Below are 27,747 nucleotides of genomic sequence, written 5' to 3'. Positions count from 1 at the left end.
TATCTTCAGTTTTGATAAATCAAATTCCAACATTAATTGAATGGACGTCGAAGGCAATTTTCTTCATCTTCCGGATGAAGTAATTCGATATTTTGTTTGAGCGTTGTGAAAATAATTTGTCGGTACTTTATTACTATATTGAAGAAGCGGTGGCATATCAAACACGGAAATGGCTACCGAGACAGTGCCGAGATAATCGGAAAGTTTCAGTTTATGTCAATTGTAATGGCGTCGTTCGCTCGAGGCCTGGAATGTTTGCTATAAATATATGCAACGCAATAAACTTCAAATCAAGCAACCTATCGGCAAAATCATACGACAGCTGCCAGAGAACAACAGTGAAATATTCATAATATTCTAAGCCATTACACGTAAACGATTTGGTTTAGAGCATTTTTGATGATTTTATCAGACCAATTTTCTGCCGACTAAATCTAATTCTTTTTCTATAAGACTGTACGTTGCACCGGAGACGATGTGTTTTATTCCGACAAAGACCTATTTGCCGTTTTCACCGTGCAATGCGATATAGCCGTATATTTTTGACGGTCCTTCTGGCAATGGAATAATTCCAACTCGTTATGGCGTCATTTGTCTGGTAATTGACATCAGAAAAGCATTTCCCGCATATATCGTGGTTCATTTTGTCGCTGGAAGTGAACGTGTCACCAACAGCTGCGACCCCATCGCGGATTTTGAATACACCTATGCTTCATGTGTCAAGTAGACACGGAAAAATATGTAGACATGAAAGAAGTTGCGAAGAACATCGAAGCGAAGCACGTGCGAACTGATTAATCTTCGCTCTTCTTCCTACAAAAAAAGAAACAGTGATTTTAGAAATACGCATATACCGTAATTCCCTGAGTTCTCTGCTAAGAAATGATCGTTCACTATACGTCGTCGTTTTGATCTGACATTGTCCCTTCAATATACAATTTTGGCATTACTCTTTTTTCAGTACAATACAAAAATACACAATAAAAAATTACTATTACTTTATGAAAAAGTTGAAGGAAGTACTTCTTCGTTGTAAAACGTAGTAAAGAAAAAGGACAAAGAGGGACCCCAAGGGGTATACTTTCAATGAAAAGCCTAATGGCCTGGCGGAATGAGAATTGGACGGAATGTCACACAAGAATCGGACAGACCGGTTATAGCTATTAGTACAATCCTGCTGGTGTAAAACATTATATTAAGGGCGTTGAGTTTTTTTTCGCCGACGAAAAAATCGAAGATTTATATGTCATCATCTAAAAATTGAGTGCAACATATTCTATCAATAAGCTAGCATTTGCCCATAAAGGGCATCGAAGCCTTAAATATTTCGATTAAACATTAATTGCCGTTCAGCGTGGCGTGTACACACATTCTGTGCTTATCTCCACCTACCACCAGTTGTCTGTCACGCAGGTAAAACCGGCCATTAGTGTCGCATCAATTATCTCGCCCAACCTGTAATAAATTACAAGACTCTCCATTATATTCATCTTCCTCCGCAATAAACACACTCGCCTGACATACACCACAAGGCGGGCCCTTTACGAAAATTGCTGAAAATGCGCGTTAAAACCTGACTACCGACTACCAGACAATAACGAATGATATAACTTGATTATTCATCATAATATTGTAATCGCATGATGGACTGTGAGTTGAGTAACGCTTGCTTTTTATTGAACTTGTATATGCCTGCAATGTATGTTACGGAGTAAATCATCAGATAAGGTTGAAAATCAAATGTGGTATCATCGAAGATGCATTAGAATAGATCATACTCCTTAAAGGGAAGGGTTTGAAATGAAAGATCGTATTTGTTGATATAATGTTTACGGTGGCCACATAAAAAATGTTCATGATTAACACAATTTCACGGCGATTTATCGAGTAACCAGGAAATATTTGCTGTTTCACGCATCGTCGTTTCCTGGTGTCTGCCTCAGTAGTTGCCACGCATTGGCGTGTGCTCTAACTCACAAGGAATCCAATTCGTATTTTCACCGATGTCAAAGACCGTCTGCCAGAGTAATTTGTTGTATATTTCGTCTGATGACGTTTCGTACTGAGGAATGAGTTATGTGTAACTGTGTGACCACACGCTTTATCGTATCACACATACGCGAAATAATAACTACGTCATTTGGAATTCATAGTTTCGATAGACGATGCCAGATAATCAGTACCAGCAACAAACATGAATTATCTATAAAGCCTCGTTGGATCCCGCTGCAGAGTCTGCAGAATAATCGTCGTTTGTTGGTTGTGCATTATAAAATGACCAGTAAGAATATATAGCCCTTTATGAACCGATTTGACATACATTGAACTTACTAGGCTCCACTGATGGAAGAAAAGGGAAGCCTGTTTTACGTACAGTTGTGGAGGAGCCCGGTGTCCTTTTGTTTGTAGAAGCGTGTCTTTTGTATAGCTGTGTGCCACTGAGATTCAGATATTGACGCTCCGTTTAACACAGAACCACCGTAAGAAACATTTGTCTTACGCCGAGGAAATGAAGCGGACACGTGTTCCAAATTCACTTAGGGATCTCCGTAGTGAATTATTCCGTTCCTGTATCGGCTTCCGTCATGGCGAGTAATTCTGCCGTTCCGAATTTGATTATTCGCTGATAGTAGACTTCATTTTCATCGTTGGATTCGAGTTATTTTGTGTCTGCTTTGTGTCAACTTCCAAAGACTCGGCTAAATACAAGAAATTCAAACTGGAAATACACCTATATTTACACGACGTGATGACTAGGAAAAACCGCCGTTTTTATGTAAAGCCCCTTTTTCCTCGGTGATTATGAAAAAGTTATTCCCAAAATAGCACGGTTGTCGCATGAACCGCCCTACTTCGAGGTGATATTCGACAAGCTACAAACTGGAGCGATTTTCTTGTAGGCCTAATGGCGAATAATATGCGCTGATTGGTCTTTTTTTTTGTTATCTATAGCTAGAATGCGAGTTTCAGTCATCATCTATCATCGTCATCGTCATCGTCATCAAAATCACTTTGTCTCGTCGTTTTTATAATAACGTCTGTGACACATACATCTTGTAGAATTTTTTCTTCCTTGTCTCAGCGGAAATTGCATGTTGGCAATGGAATAAAAAACCAACGGCTGGTTTTTCGGTCATTTTCAATTCCAAACTCATTATCAGTAGAGGCCTATTATATATTTTGTTTTTTTGTAAAATCATACAATACGTAGACATCAGTAGATAGGATATTCATAAGTTATAGAAATCGAACTTCTGCGAATTGGTGAAAGTGATAAATTCTGAACGATTCAAACATGCTACATTCTATCCCAGCTATGATAACTTTTTACTCGTAAAATGTAAATGATAAAATCATATTTCGTATCTTCCCTATGCGTAGGCTAATATTAGAGGTTGCATTTATTTTTCGATGTATCTGTCAAAGGTTCCATATGCGCTAACCATTGAGTAATGACGGATGAGGCGGTGTGATGGATGTCCTTTCAAAAACCAGCAATGCTTGCTTGCCGTGTCATGGCCAACTACGCATATACGTGTAACGTTGCTGCAAGCTCATATTGCCCCCGCGATCGCCACTGACATCATTTCTGTGATATCTGCCACGTTCATTTTAGTCTGCTACAGCACCACTTTGTCTCGCCACGGTTCTCTGAACCGGCTGCAGTTCTGGACAATGTATTAAATCCGTTGTATCCGGCCACGGCGCCCATTAATTCCCGGATCCGTCGCTGCAAACGACCTCAATGGATATATATGCCAACCTTTAGTAGTAATAACAACAAGGGACGTATGTCATTGCCATGGTTTAATATACAATCAATCATGCTCGCATCATTTCAGATAAACCACCGGTTAAGTTGCATATATATATATTCTCTGTTCGCTTCATCAGTCTATTACCTTCGACATATAGGATCTATCGAACGAATCCGTCTCGATTCAATTAGCATGATCTATGTCCGAGTTATTGACCAATTATATATAGTCGGGAAATAAATTTGTCATCGGTCGGTAATTAATTTTCTCATGTGCAGGAAACCTTCGTGCTGATAATCGAGATGCCGAGACAAAAAGCTTTTCTATGCAGAGTGCATTCTGCCTTTTGAGTTTTCGACATAAACACCTCTCAACCGTCAATGGTATTGTCAAACGGGCCTAAAAGATTCGATGAATCGAATTCAAGGGGTTTTAGATGAAAAAGCTTCGAGCCGTTTGTTTTTTTAGAGCTGCAGATAGAACCATTGCTAAATTGTCTCCAAACGCGATTTTAGCGCAGAACAATATAGAATTATCATTTAAACGTCTGATTCGTTTGGTAGACATTGTTCTCCATATTTCTGCCGAGACATGGAAACCGAATATCCACGTTGCCGTACCAATAGCCATTTTGTTCCTTCAAAGTCTACGGATATATCTAAATGTTTCCGCTAAGGTCGACTAAACTTGCAAAACTTGCGTATGTCGTGCAAATCTAACCTGGTCTTTTTCGATGAAAGCGCATTATTTGTTTCTGAAAAACATCTCAATGTCTAACAGTAGGCTGACATGATATACATTATTTTCTGATTGACCTTTCAGCCCAAGTGTAAAATTCGTTGGAATATTGCGAGGGTGTGGGAAGATATTCCTTACGTTGGTTGAGATATGGCTCTGATTTGACTTGAATAGACAGGTGAGATGACGCCAAGATCAACTGACTGCACGCCAAGGTATACTGGACGAGAAAGGGGTAGCTCCGAGAATACCCAAATCAAGGCATCTAAATTGCTAGTGCTAGTGTTTCCGTATTTCATCTTTGATCATGCTTAGATGGAGCTGATGTATTTTTATCAATTTATCATCCTCTGCTTGTAATCATTGACTGATGTTCTTGAGACTTAAGGTGAAGCATTACAAACTCAAGTCCCCGAAAATAACCCGCCGAAATCGTTAACCATACTCAGGGGAATTAAACTTATGAAGATTTCTACAACGAAAAAGATGTGAGAAAAGTCCTTTCCGTTAGTTTTCAGCGCTAGCTCGTATTTATTCGTAACATCTCGAAACTAATTTCAGTAAGCCATGCAATTTTCTGTGATCGGAACAAATAATGACTCTTAGGGAAAGATGAATGAATATAAACACCTAGATCGACAAGGTCTATTTGGTTTTAGTCGGAGTTTGAATGTGTCTGGACGTATCGGCCCCACTCCGCGCGGTTCCGCCACCGTGCGGGATTTACGCGAAGCAGCAAACACAAACATGGCCACTCTCTCAATTTTCAATGATAGAAATCGTGTGTGCATTTCAATTATTTCGGCTGTTAGGGTTTTAAGGCACAATATAAGTTGATGATGTGATATGGCGATGTTAATTAATGATAATTCCGCAGTGAAGCTAGTCACGAACGGTGCCGATTGAGTGTACAGCTGCCAAAAACACTGAAATGTGCGTAGTTGCGTAACTATTTGCAGTGAATTGCAGACGAAACATGAAGCCTTAACGGCCGTTTAAAAAAAAATTATACCAATCGCAATTGTAAAATAAAAATGAGATAGAACCTAAGTTAAAATTCTGGCCATTTCTAAAATGTTATTACTAATTTTTAGTCAGTGCCGAACGTTTAGTTTTCCAACAATAATGAGGGGTGGTAGGTAGTCATGCAATTCAAGTCATCATTTATTACACGTTACTTCCGTGTTGTTGAAAATCTCGCGAGTCCTGGACCAAACCCCATTGAACAATGTGATCTGTGTGCTGGCCACAAATGCACACAGATCACACTACACTACCCATTACAAACTCCAGTACCCACAGCTTTCATATACCCATCCAAATATTTAGAGTGTCTTTCTTCCTGGATCCATACTAGGATGTTCAGAGAACATTTTTTGTCCGAGAAAATGCATTATGTCACAGCCGTGCGCGCTCAAACTCATGAATCACTTTTGGCATGTCGAGATATCATACCAAGATATCATACCTGACGAAAAAGTCGCGCAGCATCATTATGAACATCATTCATCGGGATAGAACCGATGATATATATATATATATATATATACAAATTATAATGATTGTTATTTAAATGACCTATGACCTAAATGACCTGATATATATATATATATATATATATATATATATATATATATATATATATCGTCAGCTATGATGAATTATGGTATTAGAGCAATCCATCATCACACGGACGATTCTATTTCATCGACTGGTCGCTCCTCCATCCTCAGGCTGCCCCAAGATTCGGAAGTGTATTACATCGTTTCGGAAAGTCGCACTCGCCTGCAGCCATCGCTATGAAGGTTGACAGTTGATTTACTGACGAAGCATTGCACTCCGGTAAATCAACGACCCCAATCAGACGCGTTCAATTTTAATTCGACGTGTACGTCTCAATAGAATCTGATTAGACTGCAAGTTCCGGCGATGTTTTGGATCGAAGGAATGTCGAAGTGCGCGATGTTGTTTTTAAATTGGATATATCGAATATCTTAACCGTCTAACTAATCAAAAGTATCACCGCAGAAAGATTCTTCAGGTAGGCTTACTACAATACCACATGTAATACAAAGAAATCACTCACTGTTTGATAGTTCGTGAAAGTTATTGGCAGAGCAAAAATGATACATTTTACGATCGTAGAATAAGAAATTTGGTGTTAGCTTCTTCGGTGAGAGGCAACCAAGCGCTGACGAGCGAGGATGGGGTTTTCAAGGCTCTGTGTCGGTTAGCGTTGGATTAATGTGCATACATCACGATCGGTATGATCATGGATATGATATCCGCTTCATAGATTTCGAACCGAAAATACTCCGCAATGAGTTGATATTTCAAGAAAATAAATAGATTAATGCGTCTGCACGTCAAATGCAGATAACATATTGCTTTGCTTGACATAATCGCCCGAAGGCGCTCATGATTTCGATTTTACAACACGCATAATAAACGTCACCCCGAAGATAAACCATGTATCGAGTCACAGGTGGCGACTGATTTGGTAAAATTCCGCCTATAATCAACACGCTAAAATGGATTACCTAACGACTGACGAACGCCATCATCATTATCGGACCCAATCAGTTCAATGGCGTGTACTTCATTTAATTAAATTTTTCCTGGGCGAATAAGAGTGTGATCTTAATAGTTTTATGTTAAGACCAAACGCAATTTAGATTTTTAAACATATAGATGATAACAAATTTAGAACCATAAACCATGTATTACTACGTAGCTGGTTGTTGTCCGGTTTCCACTGATAACTCTCCTAAAGCTCATCTCCCATGTTTCCAAAAATCCAATTGAGCCAGGGCGTAGGCATGTGGGAACTGGTCGTAATAGGTTTATTTATACTGGAAATTGTATTGGAACAGATTTTATGTTGTTTACCGACTCGGAACGGATATTAAAACTTCCCGCGATATCAGTTTATTTTAATAATATGACATGTTATCAAATGGCGGAAATATAAAATGATGAATCCATGCCCTGATGCGCCATCAACAAGGAAAACATTTATGGAAAGTGTATTTTTTTCCGAAATCCAATACTGGATTGAGTTTCCATATTTTTTACGCTTAAGATGCTTCATTTCCCGTTCTGTGAACATCGATTTACATTTGCTGTCAGATCATCCCGCCGGCAGTGGCTGTTTCGCAGGCATTTTTAGTTCCAAGCGACATTTCAATGATTTATATCTTCTTAAGTAACTTCTCATGAAATCTAATATATAATTGGTAACGCACGGTAGGCAAGATTTCGGCGAAGAATTATATAGAGACATTTCATCATAAATGGTGATTTTGAACGAGCAGAAATGTATAGTACTAATAAAATCTACAGAAAACATCTTAATTTGATTCTAGCAGAATTAACTGTATTCAGTATCCTCAGTATGACTGATTCTATCGTAAACGTTCGGCATTTGCGGAATCGCCGCATGCTGATGCTCAGCAATGATATTTTGATTGGCAGAATGAAAGTTGCCGCAATTGAAAAATCCTTCCAGTCGATTGCTTTTGCGCGAAAGCATCGACGACCATGAATGAGAATGGCAATTCCTGCGTGTCGAAGGAATCACTATTAATTTGCCCACTCAATACATTGATTATAGATCTCAGTGAACGGGCGATTGATACTGCTGTTGGATTTTTTCCCACCGAGTTCGCATTTTAGACTTTGCGGAGCAGGATGTAAAAAAGAAATGAATGCTGATCACTTATCTCATTTATCTACTTATGAATGATTTGGTTGGTTTAAGTGAGCATACTACAAATGTCAACCTGTTAACTCGTCTCTCTGGCCTCCCGTATTTCTGACTTGACTACGTGGCTACCTGTCAACCTGCCATCAACCCACTGTCTTTCCTGCCAATAGGGCACATCTTCGCCGATAATTTTTTTCTAGATTTATGTAATTGTCGCGCATTTATCTAATTTGCACTGTTTTCTACTTATACCAGACTTGGGCTACAATATCATTTGCCGTGTATCGAACTTACCTTTTTATTGGGAACATGAGTTTTCTACGTGGATGACCGCGCACGATTCATGCACGGTTTAGATCGCGGACTGAATGTGATGTTAAGCACGTTATATGTCTCTAGGGACCTCACCATGATTGATGATACTTGTGGATGGAACTACAATAGAAAGAAGGCCGTAAACCCGCAAGATGGCTGTCATTAATATTGATGAATCCCTAGAGCAGAAAATTGAGTGGATTTTCTGGTTTATTATTAAAATTTCAAAACGACAAGACCGGCAATGTTGCCGGAAAATGACACAAATATTAATTGATAGATCAGTTTTCAATTTGAAATTTTTGCTTTTTTCCACAAGCCGTTGACGTCGCACTGGGCTCAATTCGTCGATGATCGATGAACTCGTGGCATTAATAAATATTTCATGGAAAATTATACCATTTCAGGAAGTAATTACAGATAGTGTGAGAGCCCGCGATACGGCGGTAACAGTTTACTCCCTTCAACTACACGACGTGGTAACTCCGCGATTTTATTTCATGCCACATGAAGTTTACGACGAAAATGTAGAAAATATTGCCATACGTGCCTGACATAAATTGCAATATTCATCGAAGTATCGCATCAAAAGATGAATAATTGTCTTTGGTCCGTGCCTAAGAGTCATTTATGTAGGCGGTATCCATAAACGTATAATGAATAATGATTACGGAAGAAACTGATTCCTAAATTACTGATTATTCCTTGACAAAACCATTTCCTTCAATGCAGAAGCACCAGTTCTGAATTCAAGGATTTATGGCTTAAAAAATAAAAATGAAAACAAATTGATACTACACCGACTCCTAAAAGCAGTTGAGTTAAGAAATTGAAGGGCGGATCGAGTTACTAAAACTCGACTCTTTTTTGATAAGATTGGAGTCGACTGTATTTCTGAATCCAATTAAGGAAAGGTTGTCATTCAATCATTCGCGTTCCTCAATCATACGATGACTAGCTAATAAAAGATGATCCGATCAGGCCGTTGAATCATTGCCAGAGTAAGCATTAGTTCTACCTTTTGGATATTCGTTATGCAGCGAGGCTTGATCAATTCTCTTCCCCGACCTTTCAGTCGTTTTCATTCTGACCGCTGCGAATGGATCTGCAAAACGGACACGTATCGGTGGCATACAAATATGAAGTCTTCCCAGCCGCGAATTAACGACGTTGACAAATTCCATCAAACCGCACTTCTCGGATGACTTGATTCCGCGCAGTGGCGTGTTTTCCTTTCTCCTGAAAACCGTAGTTTTTATTTCCGTTTTTTATTAAGGAATTGGCGAAAGGAAAATGAACACATAACTGGCTTCATCGTCAGCTGTGTGCAGTTTCTGTGATCATTCGTGAACAAAAAAGTTCAACTTTCTTGCCAGCCGCAGGCTGACTGGGTCTATTGTTTTGGAGCGAATTTAAACGCAATGGTTTCAAGATGAAATTTAGGCTATTTCGCTGTGCAACTGATCATGTAAATTCATACAAATCATCCAATGAAGTATTACTATCATTTTGTTTAACAGAAACATCAAATCAAATTTAATTCTATTACGTATTCAAATCATTGAGATGAAGGGAAAAAATTGACCTGAAGTATATTTGTGTCTACCATCTGCCTGTCTGTTTTGCTTTAAAAAAATACGATTGTGATTTGTAAATTGAATTGAAGCAGAAAGTGATAAGCTACAAATTATTTCAAGCAAGGCGAATAACAGGCAGAGTGAAAGTGTCTGCGGTGGCTCTTATTGCAGAATAACCCTCAGAACTCTTATCGTTCGTTAGAAGATTTCATGAAAATATCTGATGGAAACCTCCTCACACGAAAACTCATTTTTTGTTTTATTGAAGCGACAAGATATTCGTGTAGCAATTTTTGTGCAAAGATCCCCTTTAGATTCGCTCTTTCCCTAGTCAAGTCTGCTTACTTGATATTTCTACTTGAGAGAAACGTAATTTCGTTTCTAAAAGCTGAAACAGTACTTTGTTATACAGTTCTGTGATGCGTTCATTTCATGTCATATGCTTTACAGTAATCTACGAGTTGCTCGTAGCAGTAATGAAATGCCGTATGTGTACATTTAGTTGCAAAACCTATATTCTAGGGTCTTTGATCATGTTCGTTGGAATTACGATATTATCCATGGTATCGATGATCTAAAAATTTGTCTACCGCATCAATCCATCATGTTCGGCGGCTCCTATTCGATGACATTGGCTGACCGTATCTGCAATGGATTGTCTGTCAAACATAATTAACGCATTATGTTATACATTCTCGCAGTTAACTAAAATGATTAAGCATGAAAAGTGTATAGGATATCAATATCTAATGATGGGTGAGTTCTTTTATGTTTTGTTGTGCGTGATTGTGGCATCATAAATTTCTTCGATTTTGATGTAGAGGGGAGATATTTTCTGAACCCATTATTGCACTCGAATATGGACTGTGGCAACGTCTTCAATGATCTTCAATGATGCTGTACGTTAATGGTTCGTCCACCAAGACGTCCAATATGCTGCACACTTGAGTTTGCTACTGTCAGAAAATGATCAAACTTGAACTACAATTATAATAACGGAACGTGACTGAAAGATGATTCTCTTTCGAGTCATTCGGTGCAAACGAGCGTTGGTCATATCCACTGTAGCGAAAAAATGGCTAGGAATGGAATAGTTCTGTATAGAAGTAATAAAATGCTCGTTACGTGTGCGATTATAAATCAGAAAACCATTCACAATCGAATCTTCGTCAGCTAAACAGGCTAATCTCATTAGGGAACGCATGAGTATGTATCATTACTGATGAAACTATAATGCGACGACGACACGACGGCTGGAGTTGACACTTGATTTGTTTGGATTTTCATGTCATCGTTCGATATGAGTTTTAAACGGTCTGTGTTGCGATTAGATGTTTGCATCGTTATGGTAGACTTTGTCGAGACTATCAGTAATCTCTCGGGATCATTTTTCTCATTTCCTGGGGTTTTACCAGGCATAAACAATATGAAATCAACCGAACTGAAGTTGCCATTCTGTCACCGCAAATGATACCCCAGGGAAAATCTCAGCCCATTATTTCTCTTGGCGCTGTAAACAGAGATGATTTTACCAACTTCAATGATACCGAAATCAAGAGAGAAATTATGAAGCATCGCAAGATAACATTTCAAATAGTCAATAAGAATTGGTCTATTCAGTTTTTGATGACGCGTAACTTATCTGATGCAAGATAATCCCAACTCCAGACATCATAGTTAACAACAAAACGACCTGACCAACAAGAGATTATCTCACGTAGAATAAAACCAATGCTAATTAAATAGCCATTAATGGAATATGAGCGATCTACCGTTGACACGTAAAATTTGCTCAGTGATTTGATCGCTGTTTGACAGAGCTCGATTCCAACGATTCCGTGCATAACCATGGAAAATGACGTTCGCAACAGGTATAGTTCACAGTAGAATAGGACGACTTCGTGTTGCTCGTTTAATTCATACGTAACAGTACCATCATTTGCGATAGCAAAGTAAGTACTTATTGTCTCCGCGCCACTTCAGACATCAGCCATTGGCTGAAGTAGCGATCAGTAGAGATCCTGGCATTAGCAGTCTGTCGCACCGTCGGGGAATGTTGGTTTTGCTGCATCGGCGAAACGCATGTTTTAGAATCGGATTCATTTTACTTTAATATCGAGGAAGTGAGAGTTTAATCAATGTTTAATATCATGATAATCTGGATTATTATTTTTTCTCTGTTTCGGCAAATTGTCTGAGATTGGTAATCAGTAGTGAGTATGACATTCGTATATTCGCTATAACATTGAATCAACGACGAATGTATGTTGGATTCCATGCATGATTGAACTACTATTTCATTGTATTTTTTCAAAAGAATGAATGGCTTTCGAAGATTTTCAAGAATTAGGCTAATGTGAATTTGTCATGTATAATATGTATATTTTCCACAATGGGTAAAATCGCAATTAATAACTTTAGTAATGTAGGCGTTATCACGAATCTATTCATCATAGATATAGTTTCAACAATCCGGAAAAACACAACTGTCGATTATTACTGAAAGATCATTCTGTGTTTTTTTTCAGAGTCATTGCACTACAGATGGACTCATATACTGAACGCACGCTTGGATTTTAATTGATTTCATCTTTTCTAATGCACTACTAGATTCTTCAACTGAAGGTGCGTAGATCCATTGCACGTTTTAAACTAGCGCTCTAATTGGATTGTCTAACGGGTTGATCTGGAGGTTCTGTAAATAGAATATCTCACACCATGTTTCAGAATAGCCCAAAAGATAGGCCAGCTACAGTTTTTGTACACAGCTGACATGCGTCTATACCTCGATAAAAGATACCCGAGAACATTCACATAGATAATCGGTAATTTGATAATCTGCGGAAAAGACATATAATATTTATCGAATTCAAATTGGTTAACAGCGCATGTTCCCTCTGATCCATTGATATGCATGTCATTCGCAGTGAAATGCTCGCAATGGGACGGTTACTTTGCCATGTACATATGATCAATGAATGTTTCATTATTTATGATGCAGCTGCCTATATAAGGACAATCGAAATGAAAAAAAGTTTTGAATTATTCACCAAATATAGCATTAGATTTCGTTGTTGAAACAGGTGCTTCCTGCAATTGGGCATTTGCCACACTACGTATGGTCACAAAAGCGAATTAAATATATCGCCTAACATTTCAATGCGAGTTTGATGTGCACCAATTCAACCATACTTAGGTGGAACGCGATTGGCATAAAATTGAACTGGTCGATGATCTTTTTAGAAATAAGTTGCAGCATATACGTGAAAACTCTCACTGCTCGTACACAGTTTATCTTAATGAGCTATTTTACACCGAGGTCCCTGATTTAATGAATGTTTATTCATTATCTCTTAAAAGGTCTTTATCTGCACATGCTGATATGCACACGTTCGAGTACTGACCACGAGAATATAATCGAATTTCCGAACAAATTTCTAAAGATGTCCCTCGCTATGCATCAGTCGTCAAAATGACCGCTTTGTTGTTTTTGTGGCATGGTTTATCCGAGCTGGTCTCGAATAGGAATACAATGGAAATGGTGTAGAGTATTAAGTGCAAAGGCAGAGGTTGTTCATCATATGCCCTGTTCAATTTAGATGTCAAATTAATACCTCTCACAGTGTTCAAACATTGATCGTCAAGTATTTGACTTCCATTGAAAGTCCTTGGTAATGAAGGTTCCGATTTCAGAGACCAAAAAGTATTCGAGTCTCGAAAATGGGCTCTTGAACGTTATTAGTCGTGTTAATGCATCGTGCTCTTAACAACGATATGTCGTCATTGTCCAATCGGTTATAGCCAATTAATGTTTCCTGCAATAAATGCCACCGAGGATGAAACGCCTGGTCAGCAATTTACGTCGATGATCACTATAAGTCGTTTCGTTCTTCCGTGTTACTTTATAAACAGCGCAACTGGGATCAGCGACGAATCGCCGTAATTGCGTCTAATGACCGAGAAGAATTTTCGCATCATTGAAGCAGTTTCGCATTTTGTTCTCTCCATTCATATGTAAATTTCTGAGTGGTAATGCGGTGGAAAAGTAAACTCACTTGATTTTGAAGGCGTTATCAATATCTTCTTAAACGTTCGAATTTGACTTAGGATCAAACCAATGAAAATGCTTTTTTGTATTCAGTATCCAGAGCAATTAGTCGGTGTTTTACAACCAACTGGGTGCAAAATTAACTGCCTTCAAACTGACCTCCTTGTGGAACCGCTATCCTGAATTTAGCAGATGTGAAGCACAATTTATCATTGATATTATAATAGATTCCGCGCTGCTTTGTCGTGTTCCGTAACTCATCGCTGGTTCATTTTAGGCCATTAGCTGCAAGGGAATGAGTTAGTTCGATTTTTTCTTCGAGTTCCAGTAGAATCTTCCATCTTCATACGTTTCACTATTAGCAGCTTGAAAAGCAAAATGTACTCTTACGGCTGATTAACTCCGGGAAAGTAGAATCTAATTGATAATTGAGGTTGAGATTCATCAATCGATCTTTCGTCAAATGTCACCTTCAATGACCTTGAAGCCACCAAATAAAATTGGATTCCTGATACCAGCGCTGAAGGCCTATGCGTTCGTTCGATAAGCTAATGATTTTTGTAATCAACCTAGCTATAGGTTTTACGTCAAATACTCCGCAGCGCTGAATAATGCCATAAATAATTAAACGTCATCTAAAGCGTTCGAATGGCAACACGATTCTAATCTAAGGATCAACATTAAACCAGTGTTTGCCGTCAATTTCACCTTCCTCCAATGATCTCTATATATACATATACGATGGACTCGGTGACGGTGTATATCTAATTCAGTTACCATCGGCCCATGCATATTTGAATGTATCGGAAAGAAGAAATAGACGATCGATGAAAAGTCGACAAAATGATGAATTCTGCGATTCATCCCACTAATATTCACTTAGCGCTACACGTGGTTTGAAAGCGTATGTTCGAATTACGTAGGATTGGAAATGCTTTGAGCAGATGCACTTCGAATAAAACCCATCCAAGCTTCAAAAGAAAAAATGAAATCTGTTTTCTCTTCATCGTGTGTATATACTGCAAGCCTTATACCGCACAGAAGAACGATGGGCATACATCATCGAGGATGTATCCAGAAGAATCGAGGCGTGAACGTTTGATGGCCAATATTGATGGGATTTATTCGGTGATACACACTACGTCAGCCTGGCGCCGAATTTTGCCATTAGTTTGATTGTCCGGCAAAACGAATGATATCGACAAATGACTTAACCAAGCAAGAGATTGATATTTACATTAGAAAGTGAAGTCACCTGTGCGTACTAATATGCAGAAAGTAGCGCCCGTGGCAGTCTTGATATAGGTTGGTCATAGCCTTAAAAAGAATATACAAAACGGATATTTTGCAGCGTAAATATCGCGTCTAAATATCACTGTCTGCGTTTTCCCATAAATAAATCTACCGATTTTAATTAGCAAAGTATGTAAATCATACAACACATTTTATCATAGAAATAAATTCAGGAAGCTAAAATTATATTTCCTGACAAAAATCTGTCAAAACGATATTTAATTGAACCCGCTTCGATTTTTAGTCACTCCTCTCTGTCAACCTTAATAAAAGGTTTAGTTCTCATGATAAACTCCTTTCAAAATATTTCAGTACTCATAACCTAACTATATGCTATGATATTTTATATCTACCATGGATTTATTTGACATATCATTTTAGACTGAAGAATCCGGTATAGGAACCACCTGAAATATTTCTAGTATTTTAACTTTTTAGTCTTTCAACAATTGCGGGATTTTACGTTTATTGTTTCATCACAGATATTGTGATACTGATTCACTGATACTGATATACTGATTCATACCGTGCATTTACTTTGCATGCGAAGCAGAATTTTACAGTTTGATTCAACACTCGTAAATTCTGTAATCTCGAGCGTGTGGCCACATTTTAATTGCTGTGCCTGTTTGCAATGTGGTCACGATTTGCGATCGTCACTGAGCCTGTACAATGCGAAACGCACAGTTTTTTCAGTCACTGACTGTTTGTTACATTTTCATAAAAATGACAGCCTACACACGACGCTAATACGTCAAATGGTGAAATGCAATTACTAATGTAACGCATTTAATCTGCGAATGGTTATAAATGAGACATCATAGACTGGCACTCGTTTATCGATATCATTAACGTAATGATGGCAGAGAGATTTATCCAAAATCGCGCGTAGGCGATTTTACAATATTTATTTTCTTAAGCAGGAAAGAAGAAATCCGAAAGATTTTCTCTTATGTGAAGAATGTAATTCATCCGTAACTCGTTCACCTTATGATTATTTACTATTTGGGGCTATGTAGCATTGACTGTCTTACATTCCTCAAAAAAAATTCTTAGTTAGGCAGATGCATCTCATAAAAAATGAAATCCTTTTTTTAAGATACAACTGACGTAACGTTCATCAGACCTGCCACGCAACCCGATGCAAGGTATGCAGTTTTCTCCATTGATTTAGATCTGCAGTCTGTTTCTATTCTATGGGGAATAGAAAATCAGGAAGCCACTTAAATGTTCTCAATGTTTAGTCGGATTACGCTTTGTACATTCTTCGACTTTGTACATGTGTTTCATCGCACATCTACCGAAGTTTGTCTGCCGAACATATCCGGGAAAACAACGAGATAAGGGCAAAATGAGGTCTGACAATCACGGCATCAGTTATATATGCGTCATTTTTATCCCTTTTCCGTTAATTCCTAGATGGCTGCGTCTCAATTCTATACTCACTAATTATTTCCCCATAGCCGGTCAGATAAGTTTATAGCAGTAGTGTTGTTGTTGCTTGATCTGAAGAAGACATCGTCATTACAGATGATTACATATAGCGATTCTCGTCGATTTCGTGTTTGTCTTAAGAATGAGCCAAGTAATCATGGACCTCTTGGGGCTAATTATCATCCTCGAAAACGTCTTCGTTTGAACAAGCAGAACAAATACTTGAAATTGCAAGCTAATCGATAACTCATTATCCGTTATAATTTATGACCTATCGGTCATACTTTCTTTGGGCATTTACGAGTCGTATCGCCTCGTCAGAATCAATCGAAAATTCTTTGTATTAGTCCTCCGAATAAGTAAGTACATTGTAAGGATCGATCAATGCGGTGTGTGTAAGATAACGCTAACCAACCTGATCCCTGCTATGGTCAAACTTATTGCTAATAAATACAAAAACCAGTTGATTACATCCGCTTGATAAACCGATTAGTCACGACCCAGTGTTAAGTGTGTCGGAGAGTTTTACAACCACCTTCGAGAAGAAGTTTGATGTCATTTAAGGACAAAACCAAAGAATCAAGGAAGTATGCAACAACCGCTTCAGCAATTCCTTTTACATTTTCGTGCATGACAAATATCCGTATTAGACCATAAATCTTTTATATGGTCTGACGTTTTGCGTACTGATCACTATTTCGATACGGGTCTCTTGTCTTGAAAGCAATAAGGGTCATGCTATGCCAAGTACATGCTTTCATGCACATTATCATATCGATCTAGTGCCCTCATCGCAGGGTTACATCCACTTTATATAGACAGGATGCAGTGGATGATTGACGACATCATGCACGTATTTTATTCAACTTTTGAATTCAGCACGACGTCAGAACTGCCATTTGCAGATGATGGTATTAATACCAATATCGATGCCAATAAGCTCTTCAAATATGTATATTATACACCAAAGGGACAAGGGGTTTCGGTTTCTGAACATCATGCGGTCAACTGAAACTTACCCATCAATAAAGGTACGTATTGCCCGAGGACGTGGAACTGTGATATGAAGCACTTTCTTCTTTTATTTGTTCGTTGTCATCAGAAACCACGGGATCAGGCCACCGGATTGCCTCGAGTGAAAATGATATTGTCTTTTGTGCAGTATCAATATCGACTCAATATTAACTTGGAAATCATTGCCCATCTTATTCCGATGATACTGGGGTACTTACTCGGTGTCAAGTGCATTTGGATTTTACTAGATACGAGAATAGTTTCACGACAGGGGTTTCGCAAGCTTTTCCATCTTAATCTTGTTTATTAGATATAATGCAGTAAACAGCAGCTAAATCTCTTCGTGAAACCGGGGTTCTGAATGAAGTCCACACTTTGATTAATTCGTAAATTTTGATTTCATAGTTAAACACGAATGTTTGCATATCGACTTTAGTAAATAGTGTCGTGGGCATTGATTACTCTGAATCCTTGATCAACCAATAGTCATTACCTAAATAGCAGCGTACATATGATATGGAATGCGGTTTCATATTTACCATCATAATTTGTCATATTCCCCATTATGCTATACGTGCTTGGGAGATAGTTCTGAATTGCATCCATGCGGTTGGAAAATTTTTGCTATGTAAAGGCAATCAGTTGTTAATGCATTTAAAATTGGTAGCCGGGTTTCAATATCATTTCAAAGTTCTCGATAGCGCACTCAAAAACAGCCTACAATGAATCGGGAATATTTGGTGCGTATGTGCCAAGTCGGAAGGTGAGCACCAACTCAACAAATCTTGATGGATGTTCAAATTAAGAATTCCGTATACCGGCCATTAATTCGGTGGCAATGATTGATAATCCCGTATCCACAGTATCGGCACCGCCACTGTATATATCGCTGCAAATGGTCATTTACGATACATTTCCTGTGTCTTGGACACTATTTTTGTCTCTCGGAATTTTGTTTATTGCCAACTTGTACCGATATCTCAAACACGTTATTGCATACATGCATGGAATTTGAACTGTTGCTTCAGTAAAATACGCTTGATTCATAAGTGCACATGCGATTAGCATAGGGATATATAATGCAGTTTTGCGGGCATGACGCGAGATAATTTTGACGACGTCATACGATTCCCCATGTATCGTTCTTTTTTTCAACCGATTATCTTAAGTTGAGAAACAGTACAGCGAGAACCGTAGCGTTGATGAAAGCGTGAATATCATATCGAATATCACAAAGCTATCTTCTTATTGACGAATAGTGCCGTCAAAGAGATCCTTTAACATCTGTGACTGTGAATCTGATAACGTGTCAACCGAGCTGATTTTCGTTTGTTGAATGATGCCTCACGCATCTTCTATAAAGTCTCGTGAGAGATACGTATCAATCTCTCTATCCTTCACGACGTCACCGTCTCGTCGAAGTCGGAGAGGTCTCATAAACCTCATGGGTATCGCAGTAAAATTAAAAAATGCTTAGGCCTATCATACGCACAAACTCATCGTTTCAAAATAGAAATTTCTGTCTTTTCGAAGTGCAATATGTACATATCAACTTATAATGTTCCTTTTTTTCTCATATACAGTGTAAGCGGGGGTGACGTAAACATTTTTCCAGTGGATACTCTAACATAAAATAATCATACCCAATAGATGGAGAATAAGCAGATAGAATATGGGATATGTGAGCAATTTTCAGCTGTTGAATTTCAACTGATATAAACGTATTCAAATAACGTCAGGAAGATTTACAATTTGCAAAGATAGCAGCGGATTTTGTTTTTGTGTTGAAAGAGCCTGGTTAGCTGATCAACAAATCTGTTTCCATAAAATAGTTTTAGCGCACTTAGTGCTAGCATTAGGCCGTTTTTTTAAAGTTGGATTACGGGGCAGCCGAAGAACTTTTCCGAATAAGAAAAAGCTTTCTTTATTTTTTTTCCTAGCGCAACCATATTTCTAAGCTTATACTAGAAAATAAAATGAGCATTTATAATTTTTTCCACGGCCACATCACACACGGGCGGTGGATATATTTGTCGGGTTCGTTCAGTAAATAGCGTGCAAAAATGGCGGCGTCAGCTATGTGTGTGTAGGCAATAAGTAGACAATTTTCGGGTATCATTACCCAAATTACTGCACAGGTGGTTACCTTAGTTACCTAAACTACAATAGCTTACCCAAAACGACCTCCAAAATAATGCTATTTTTTAAAACTATCTTTTAAATAATTTCTTTTTTCAAATCCCCTCCCCCATCATTTAATTAGTAATGAATTCAATGATTTAAGAAAAAAATGATCTTTTTTGAATTTGTTCCCCTCCCCGATTATTTCATGTCCATCAAATCCGTAATACAACTTAAAATTTAAAAAAATGCCTTATTAAACAATATCTTGAAATGATCTGAAAAAACCGAACCAAAAAAAATGCAGCTGAGTGCTCGTGGATCTGAACCCTCATTAAGCGGTGTAGGATAGTCACCTATTTCCGGCTGATAACGTGCCATTAGATACACTTCATTTCTACGTTCATTAACGTCACCTATAAATCAGGGGTCGAATTAAAAATTACAGTATAGTTGAAAGATTGAGGTGCGTTGATAAAATGAATTGAATCCTGTCGCGTGAGATATCGTCAAGTCTAGAACGGATGCGATCGTAAATAAGACGTTCACGTTCCTGAGCAAGGACGCGAGAAGACTCCGAAGGAATAAGATCATTTGTGATTAACATTTGACATTACAGGCCCGGTTCCACAGTTGTTAGAGTTAGAGTTAACTCAGAGTTAAAGTCAATTCATTTTCAATGTTTTAACCATAGTTCTAACTCAGAACTGTGGAACTGGACCCTAGTTTACAAATTGGTATTTTCAAACATGGTAATTTCACACGATTATTTGTAAATTTGTGTAGCTCATGGCTGTGATTTTTGTGAGTTTCAAGGTCGTTGGTTTCTGTGTATGTTCAGCATTTTATGCGTCCACGATGGAACGTACTAGCGACATAAATGGCTCGTCCAGACAATATTGTCTACACCAATCACGCCTGATTTGACAGAAACGAATTGACATATATTTCATTTGGCAACAAAATGAGACTTAACTACAGAAAATTAATCCCATCTAGTGTCAATCGTGGCAATCGAACGGGATTAGAAGCAATTTCGATATCATTTTTATTCATGCTTCTATTCTTCGGCGGTGAAATTGATGGCTTAACACGCAAGCGATGCATTAATTTCACACAACGACGCGTCGGTAATGGTGTTTTATCGTCGATTTAGTTAGCTTTCGAACAACTAATTTTACTATTAACCGCAACATCGACGACCTCTACTTTTTGAAGAACGTCTTATCCTAAGTTTAGATACTTAATTGACGGCTAGAAAATAAGATACACGTACACGTGGCTCAAGTTTAATCCAATGATGATATAGTGTCGGCCGTGCGGAAGTGAACCCTTTTTATTGCAATTTTATTCATGATTATCATATGGTATGATTTCAAGGCAGTTTTGGGCGTAAGAGAAGAACTGGCTGGATAGAACTCTAATCCTTATCCTAACTCTAACCAGTTGCATGAATGTGTCGATTTACGACTGGTAAGCGACGATCTATCTCCAGTTCCAGCCAGTTGCCCATGTTCTACCTTTGAGCAACTGGTTGTACTCAGTTACGGCAACATCATACTCCGCACTAGTTATTTCTGTGCTCATTGGTGTTTTGGTAATATTTTCCTATTTTTCGACATTAATTGGCTTTTACCGAAATTGCGGTTTGGACGGATACGGAAATTGCACATTTACAACTTAACAAAAGCGCAACTAAGTGCGCCAACGACTACAGATCGTTCATCGCAAAGTGTCTCAGACTCCACTTCATGTGGAGTCGTTAACACGTCCATGTGCGTGAATAACGATCGAAAACATTTCTGTTAGTAGATAGTTGAAGAATTCTTGAAACGTGCTGAAACGTGCATAACGCGCTGACACTTATTTTCGTCGAGAAATATGCATTTTTGTTACCTCCGACTTGAAAACGTGTATGATATTCACCGACCCGACGTGATCCCTTCTAGTAGCCGTGGATGGGAAAATGAATCGATGATGTTTCGATCTCATTTGTATTCGTTCGGTACTGACAAGGTTTTGGCTCCATTTATGCGACAAAGGGAAGATAAATTGCCAGAGTTTCCGCGCTTACACCGCCATTGTTAAACTGTTATCATACTATGACAGGCTATTTGCCCGGGTGTCACGATACCGAACGACAAGCCGGATAGATATGTATTCCAGCTCTATCGCGTTGTGACAGCTTAGAAACCTGACTAGTCTAGAGGTACATGTTCGATGCCAACGCGAGGATTAACGCACTTTTCACTTAAAGCGGATTACTAAAAAACCCATGATATCTTCGGTAATGATCTATATATTTTGACAAATCGTTTCAATAGCGGGTATTATTAAAGCTTTGTTGATTCGTAAAGTTTTAACTACAACACTGATGTCTCGTATCACGCGTGACATTAAGGGTTTATCTATTTCGCATCTCAGCAGACCAAAATCGAGTGACATCAAGCTCAATCCATGTATACCGGTAGGCTTTTCTCTGCTCCTCAGTTGTATCACGCGTATAATATTGGAGGAAAGAGCTGACAGCTTAACTTCATCCAGGATCTCACTTCTAAAACTTCTTTACAAGCATGAATCGCTGGAAGCGTGGATAAGCGAAGTGTCCGTTTAGCTGACGATTGATTAATACATGTTTCAAAACAAGATGTTTTCTTAGAAACCGAACGAACTGCACGATACCCCAGGTTGCTCCTCTTCTGTTACTCGTGTCGATACATCGAAAAAAAGTGGTAACAAATTTAATGTATTCCGCTTCTAATCATTTTTAAGCGATGCTTTTTAAGATCTTCGCCTTCGTCTTGGTGACCCGGCGAAGAACTCTCCAATCACTCCAGGTATCTTTAAAATTTTTGGTTCACTGTTGCACATCAAAGCAGTCGAAGCTTAGCCTTTAAAAAGGTTCTATGCAGTATAATCAACCGGAAATGACAGTTCCGTTTCCGGGTATTCGCCAATTCGCTATTGATTTATTCCTGAATTCGTGAAACAATGAAGAGATGAGCATGCGTTGAAGTTTTTTACGTGTCCATCTGTTGGTATCTTCGTATGATTGATATTGTTATCCGTGGCACTTTGTTCGTTTACGGGTATATTCGCAAGTGCCGGTAATATATGTCTCGTTGTGTAGGTAGTGGTGTGGGCATGTCTAACTTTTATAGCCATTACGCTAACTAACGAGTGTTATGATAATACGTTCGCACACCAGAGGAATGGTAACTATGGTACACGACGTTCAGATTTGGCGTAGTTTTTTTATCTTTGGCTATATATACCACACTGCTTCTTATCGCAATACAGTCGACCAGTCATAAAATAGGAAACATGCTTTTGTGAGATGTTTGTTCGATCAATATGGTACTTCTAACAGTTACATAACATAACATATCCCTATTCGTATCCCTCTTAAATCCACATTTTAGGTATTTTGCGCATGGTTTTTGCACCGTTAATTATCAAAATACCATTCTCGTTATTTGGTAGCTTGGGGTCTGTATAAACAAGCATTTGGGAGAGTATATGATAAGACGCAAAGGTCGATGCTAGGCGTTCCCGTTGAAACGGCATTCCGGAGACTGTTGAACGTTCATATCAAGCCGTTTAATCAATTGAAACCTGACACTCAAGGAGGCAAAATTCAATTAATCGTTGAAATGCCATTGCGCCGATGTCTCTTAAAACTTATCTCCGAGATTCATCGTCAATTTGTAAAAGCGAATGGATGCGAACTGTTCGTGCCTTGTCGTCGCAGACGACGGCTTAATAGCTACTTGAGTTATGCGGTGATTGAGCCTGGATGTTGTTTCAGGCCAGAATCAAAGAACCGAAACTTCCGAACGATTTGTCGGGTCACATTTATAGCCAAAGGCGATGTCGGTTTCAGTTCAGCAAAATTTCTCATCCTACCATCGAAGGCGCCAAATGTATCTGAAGCCTTTCTTAACAAAGCCAACGCATTTCCGGACTAGATGACATCAGGAAACTGCAGTTTGCAAAACATTCACTTCGTCGAGCGTAGCGAATATGTTTTTCAGTTACTGTGAAGATATCTATTTCCCCAAAAATAAGCTCACGCAGTCGAGTGTTCTTTCAGCTTTAAGGATGGGTTGGGTTAAAAATTAGAATTTCTACATTCGTAGAGAAATCGCTTCGTTCATGAATGACGGAGATCTTCGAATCTCAGTCATCAATGTTATCTATCGATTTTCCATACGCAACATAACTCGTTTCAAGTATGGCGCGTATGGGCTTCACGGACACGCCATTTGCCACCTAACAGCAGGAAATTATCTTGTACTACAGTATTATGTATTTGCAAGCCGGTGATCGTTTGTATTCATCGATATTTGCCGTATACTTATCAATTTCTTGCGTGTTCCCCGCTCTCCACGGTTGATTATATCTCCAAAGATTGTGGACATTTAAATCATTCTTTGTTCTCCGTGAGCTAGCCTACATGGTTTGATTTTTATTTGGTTTCATGTAATGAAAAATGAGATGCGTATGGTACTATCTCTCGATCTATTCAGTTTTAACATCTAAGACATTCGTATATTGCTTTTAAGTCGTGCATTCCGAATTCATGAATGATGTGTGATGAACTGATTCACTTGAGAATAATTAACAATGGGAAAATCTTTAAAAACGGTGTCTGCGAAATTTAATGATTCATCCAAATGTTAACGCATGAAACTAAGGGTCCTCATTTTATTTCTTTAATCAAACGATAATCACCTGTCAATTGATTTGCATAAAACCTCTTGAAAATGGCGATCAATTGACTGATTCATTGAAAGTTTAGGCTAATATTATCACTGTGTATTAAAATTGACATTAGATGATATTTGAAACTTTAATCAGCCGAGTACATTCCACAGCTCCATTAATTATTAGTATATGTTACAATCATCGAAATATCGGTTGGACACGTTTCCTTTTATATGAAAACAAATTATTCATATCGAGGCGGAGATGTAGATCTTAAATGGCATATGATGCATTAATGAGATGTCGAATTCCGTGGCGACTGAATATCATATATTATATACATATTTTACCGATTAATATTCTGGGAGTAAATAAGAAGAAAACAGAAATTTCCTTCCTTTGTGTGTATAATAATATGTATGTGGAAGGTATGACTATCTACATACAAATATTCCCTGATCAAATCTCACTGCAGGCTTTATTACTTCATATTGGCAACAAACTGGATCAAATCGTTTCATCTAAATATCTTTGTATCCCAAGCACCTCACTCGTTATAACCTTCGTCGTATCATTCTGTCAGGTCTAAATTTTCTGTTTCCTGGTTTTACGCGTGAAAATAGTGTTGGATGCGGTCTCACCACCGGTTATACTGAATGGATGATTTTTTTTTGTGTGTACTGCCTTGACTCGCTTTCCCTCGTTAGCAATAATTATCATTTAGCTCACACGACCATTGCTCATTGGATATACAATTACATTTGGTTTATCTCCAGTCAATTATGTCTAATACACTTGTTAGACAGCATCCGCCACCATCTTGACCATCACGCTGTGCACGATATATCAAACCACATATTGAATTGAACAGTAAAATTTAGTCGATTTTATTCTATTTTCTCATTTCAGGGCATCTTTCTCACGATGGGTCGAACGTTTAAAGCACGGCAAAAATGTAACCGATGATATCCGATACGAATTTTCGTGTTTATTATGGAGTATGGACGGGCGTGGAATTTATCATCATCGGATAGAATATCTAACCAAACGAATTTGGTAAACAGTACCCGCAGCGGCGTCGGTGGCAGTGACGCTGAAAATGAAGACCAATCAACCGCGATAGCTATTCTCAAAGGGTTCGCCATGGTGGCCATAATGGTTGGCGCTGCGTTCGGAAATTCTTTAGTTATACTAAGCGTGTTTAGATTCAAAAGACTTCGTGGAATTACTAGTTATTTCATCGTGTCGCTTGCGTTTGCGGATTTCCTGGTGGCTACTTGCGTAATGCCGTTCAACGCGAGCATCGAGCTGACGAATGGACGGTGGCTTTTTGGGCGAATCATGTGCGATATTTTCAACGCCAATGACGTTCTATTTTCAACGGCTTCGATATTGCATTTGTGCTGTATCAGCATGGATCGTTACATCGCGATTACGAAGCCGCTGCAGTACGAGGCAAAAATGACCAAGAGAAAAGTTATCATTATGCTGTGCGTAACTTGGGGTGCGAGCGCCCTGGTGTCTCAGATTCCCATCCATTCTAACCTGTACACAACGTCTGACAGCATTGGGAAAATGTCCGAGAATCCGGAGTTATGCATTTTCGTCGTGAACAAAATATATGCAGGCATTTCGTCGACGGTTTCGTTTTGGATACCGGCCGTGATCATGGTATTCGTGTACGTGAAAATATTCAAAGAGGCGAAACGACAAGAGAAACAAATCAAAGCTATGCAACGATTGATGGTGCCACTGCGACAGGTGCCCCCGGTGCGAACGAATAGCTTGGATTCGACAGGCAATAACAGTAACGGTAGTTATCACATCACCACTGACGAGGGTTCCACCGACAATGAGAACACCCTCGTCCTGCACAATCGTCAAGATCGCAAGAAAATGAGACGCGAACACAAAGCCGCCAAAACGTTAGGCATCATTATGGGCGCTTTTATTGCATGTTGGTTGCCGTTTTTCTTGTGGTATTTCATCGTGGCTATGTGCGGAAAATCCTGCCCTCACTCGGACCTGCTTGTCTCCGTACTTTTTTGGATCGGTTATCTAAATTCTTCGCTGAATCCGATTATTTATGCATTTTTCAATCGTGAGTTTCGCAATGCGTTCCGAGCGTTGCTCGGCTGCAAGCGAAAGAGACGGCATTTGTACAACGGTTATGACATCACCGGCTACGTCAATGAAAATCCAAATGTCGCCCATCCTTACCAGAAAAATAACCACGGCAAGGCAAGATGATGATATCAATCAAAATAAACATATTAACTGCGCTGTGTATCGTCTATATCACGCCTGACAATCAGTCATTACTTACTAGGGTTCTTGCCTCAAGTGTCCATGATCTTGTTTTCAGTTAAATCGTTTAGCAATATATTTTATATTTAACAGATCTAGATACGTTCGTTATGCTTCAAGTTGGTTGCATTTATCATTTATGTTTAGCATCGTCTAAGTCACTGTTAAATAGCAAATATATCTATATCTTTTTTGCAAAGTGTACTGAACGTATTATACGAAGTTATAAAAGCCAAGAAGAAGACCCTGTTTTTAGTTGAATGTGCTTTCGTTATTTTTGGAGATATGTCGAATGTAGCAATTGAAAAACGATGCACAATAAACAATATGTATATGCCATACGGTATATATTCGCAAAGAGGCCTGCCATGTTTCTTCAGTCTATACAGTTCGCATAAGTTTGTTTTTTTTTCGCTTGTCCACATGCACGTATATGAAATGTGTAGAGATTGACGTTGTACTCATGACAATAATAAATATGTCATCTATGATGTTTATAATTCGAAGAGAACATTATTTTGTAAAAATAAAGAATCGAGAGATAATTTACTAAGAAAAACGGTGGTTTCAATTTTTTCTGGTGGAAATTTTGAATGATATCAGATGGAATCAATAGCAAGAATCACACAGTATAAGTGACGACTCTGGGCGAAGTATTCAATAGCAGTAACGGGTCGTGTGTCTCCGAAAGTAAATTTTATGAGAAGAAAATTGTGATTCCTTCTAGTC

The 27,747-nt window shown here is 38.5% G+C and overlaps 1 protein-coding gene and 1 long non-coding RNA gene across 3 annotated transcripts; one reads left to right on the top strand and one right to left on the bottom strand.

The window, feature by feature from the left end:
- Nucleotides 1-143: 143 nt before the first annotated feature.
- Nucleotides 144-18,872, bottom strand: LOC141898466 (uncharacterized). Its single transcript, XR_012618560.1, has 3 exons — nucleotides 17,889-18,872; nucleotides 8,497-8,637; nucleotides 144-813 (listed from the first exon to the last, which is right to left on the bottom strand). It is a non-coding gene; the product is annotated as an uncharacterized LOC141898466 (long non-coding RNA).
- Nucleotides 12,176-27,524, top strand: LOC141898465 (octopamine receptor beta-2R-like). 2 transcript variants are annotated; one of them, XM_074784371.1, is made up of 4 exons: nucleotides 12,176-12,307; nucleotides 12,623-12,719; nucleotides 17,749-17,900; nucleotides 25,621-27,524. In XM_074784371.1, exon 4 carries the CDS (start codon nucleotides 25,705-25,707, stop codon nucleotides 26,959-26,961), a length of 1,257 nt encoding a protein of 418 aa, XP_074640472.1. In that variant the 5' UTR covers nucleotides 12,176-12,307; nucleotides 12,623-12,719; nucleotides 17,749-17,900; nucleotides 25,621-25,704; the 3' UTR covers nucleotides 26,962-27,524. The 2 variants fall into 2 exon arrangements, with proteins under 2 accessions (XP_074640472.1, XP_074640471.1); XM_074784370.1 differs by lacking the exon at nucleotides 17,749-17,900.
- The last annotated feature ends 223 nt before the right edge of the window (nucleotides 27,525-27,747 follow it).

This window comes from Tubulanus polymorphus, chromosome 2, assembly GCF_964204645.1.
Source record: "Tubulanus polymorphus chromosome 2, tnTubPoly1.2, whole genome shotgun sequence".
NCBI classification, from domain to species: domain Eukaryota; kingdom Metazoa; phylum Nemertea; class Palaeonemertea; order Tubulaniformes; family Tubulanidae; genus Tubulanus; species Tubulanus polymorphus.
Note: the sequence above shows the minus strand (reverse complement) of the source record. Positions and strands in the feature narration are given on the sequence as shown.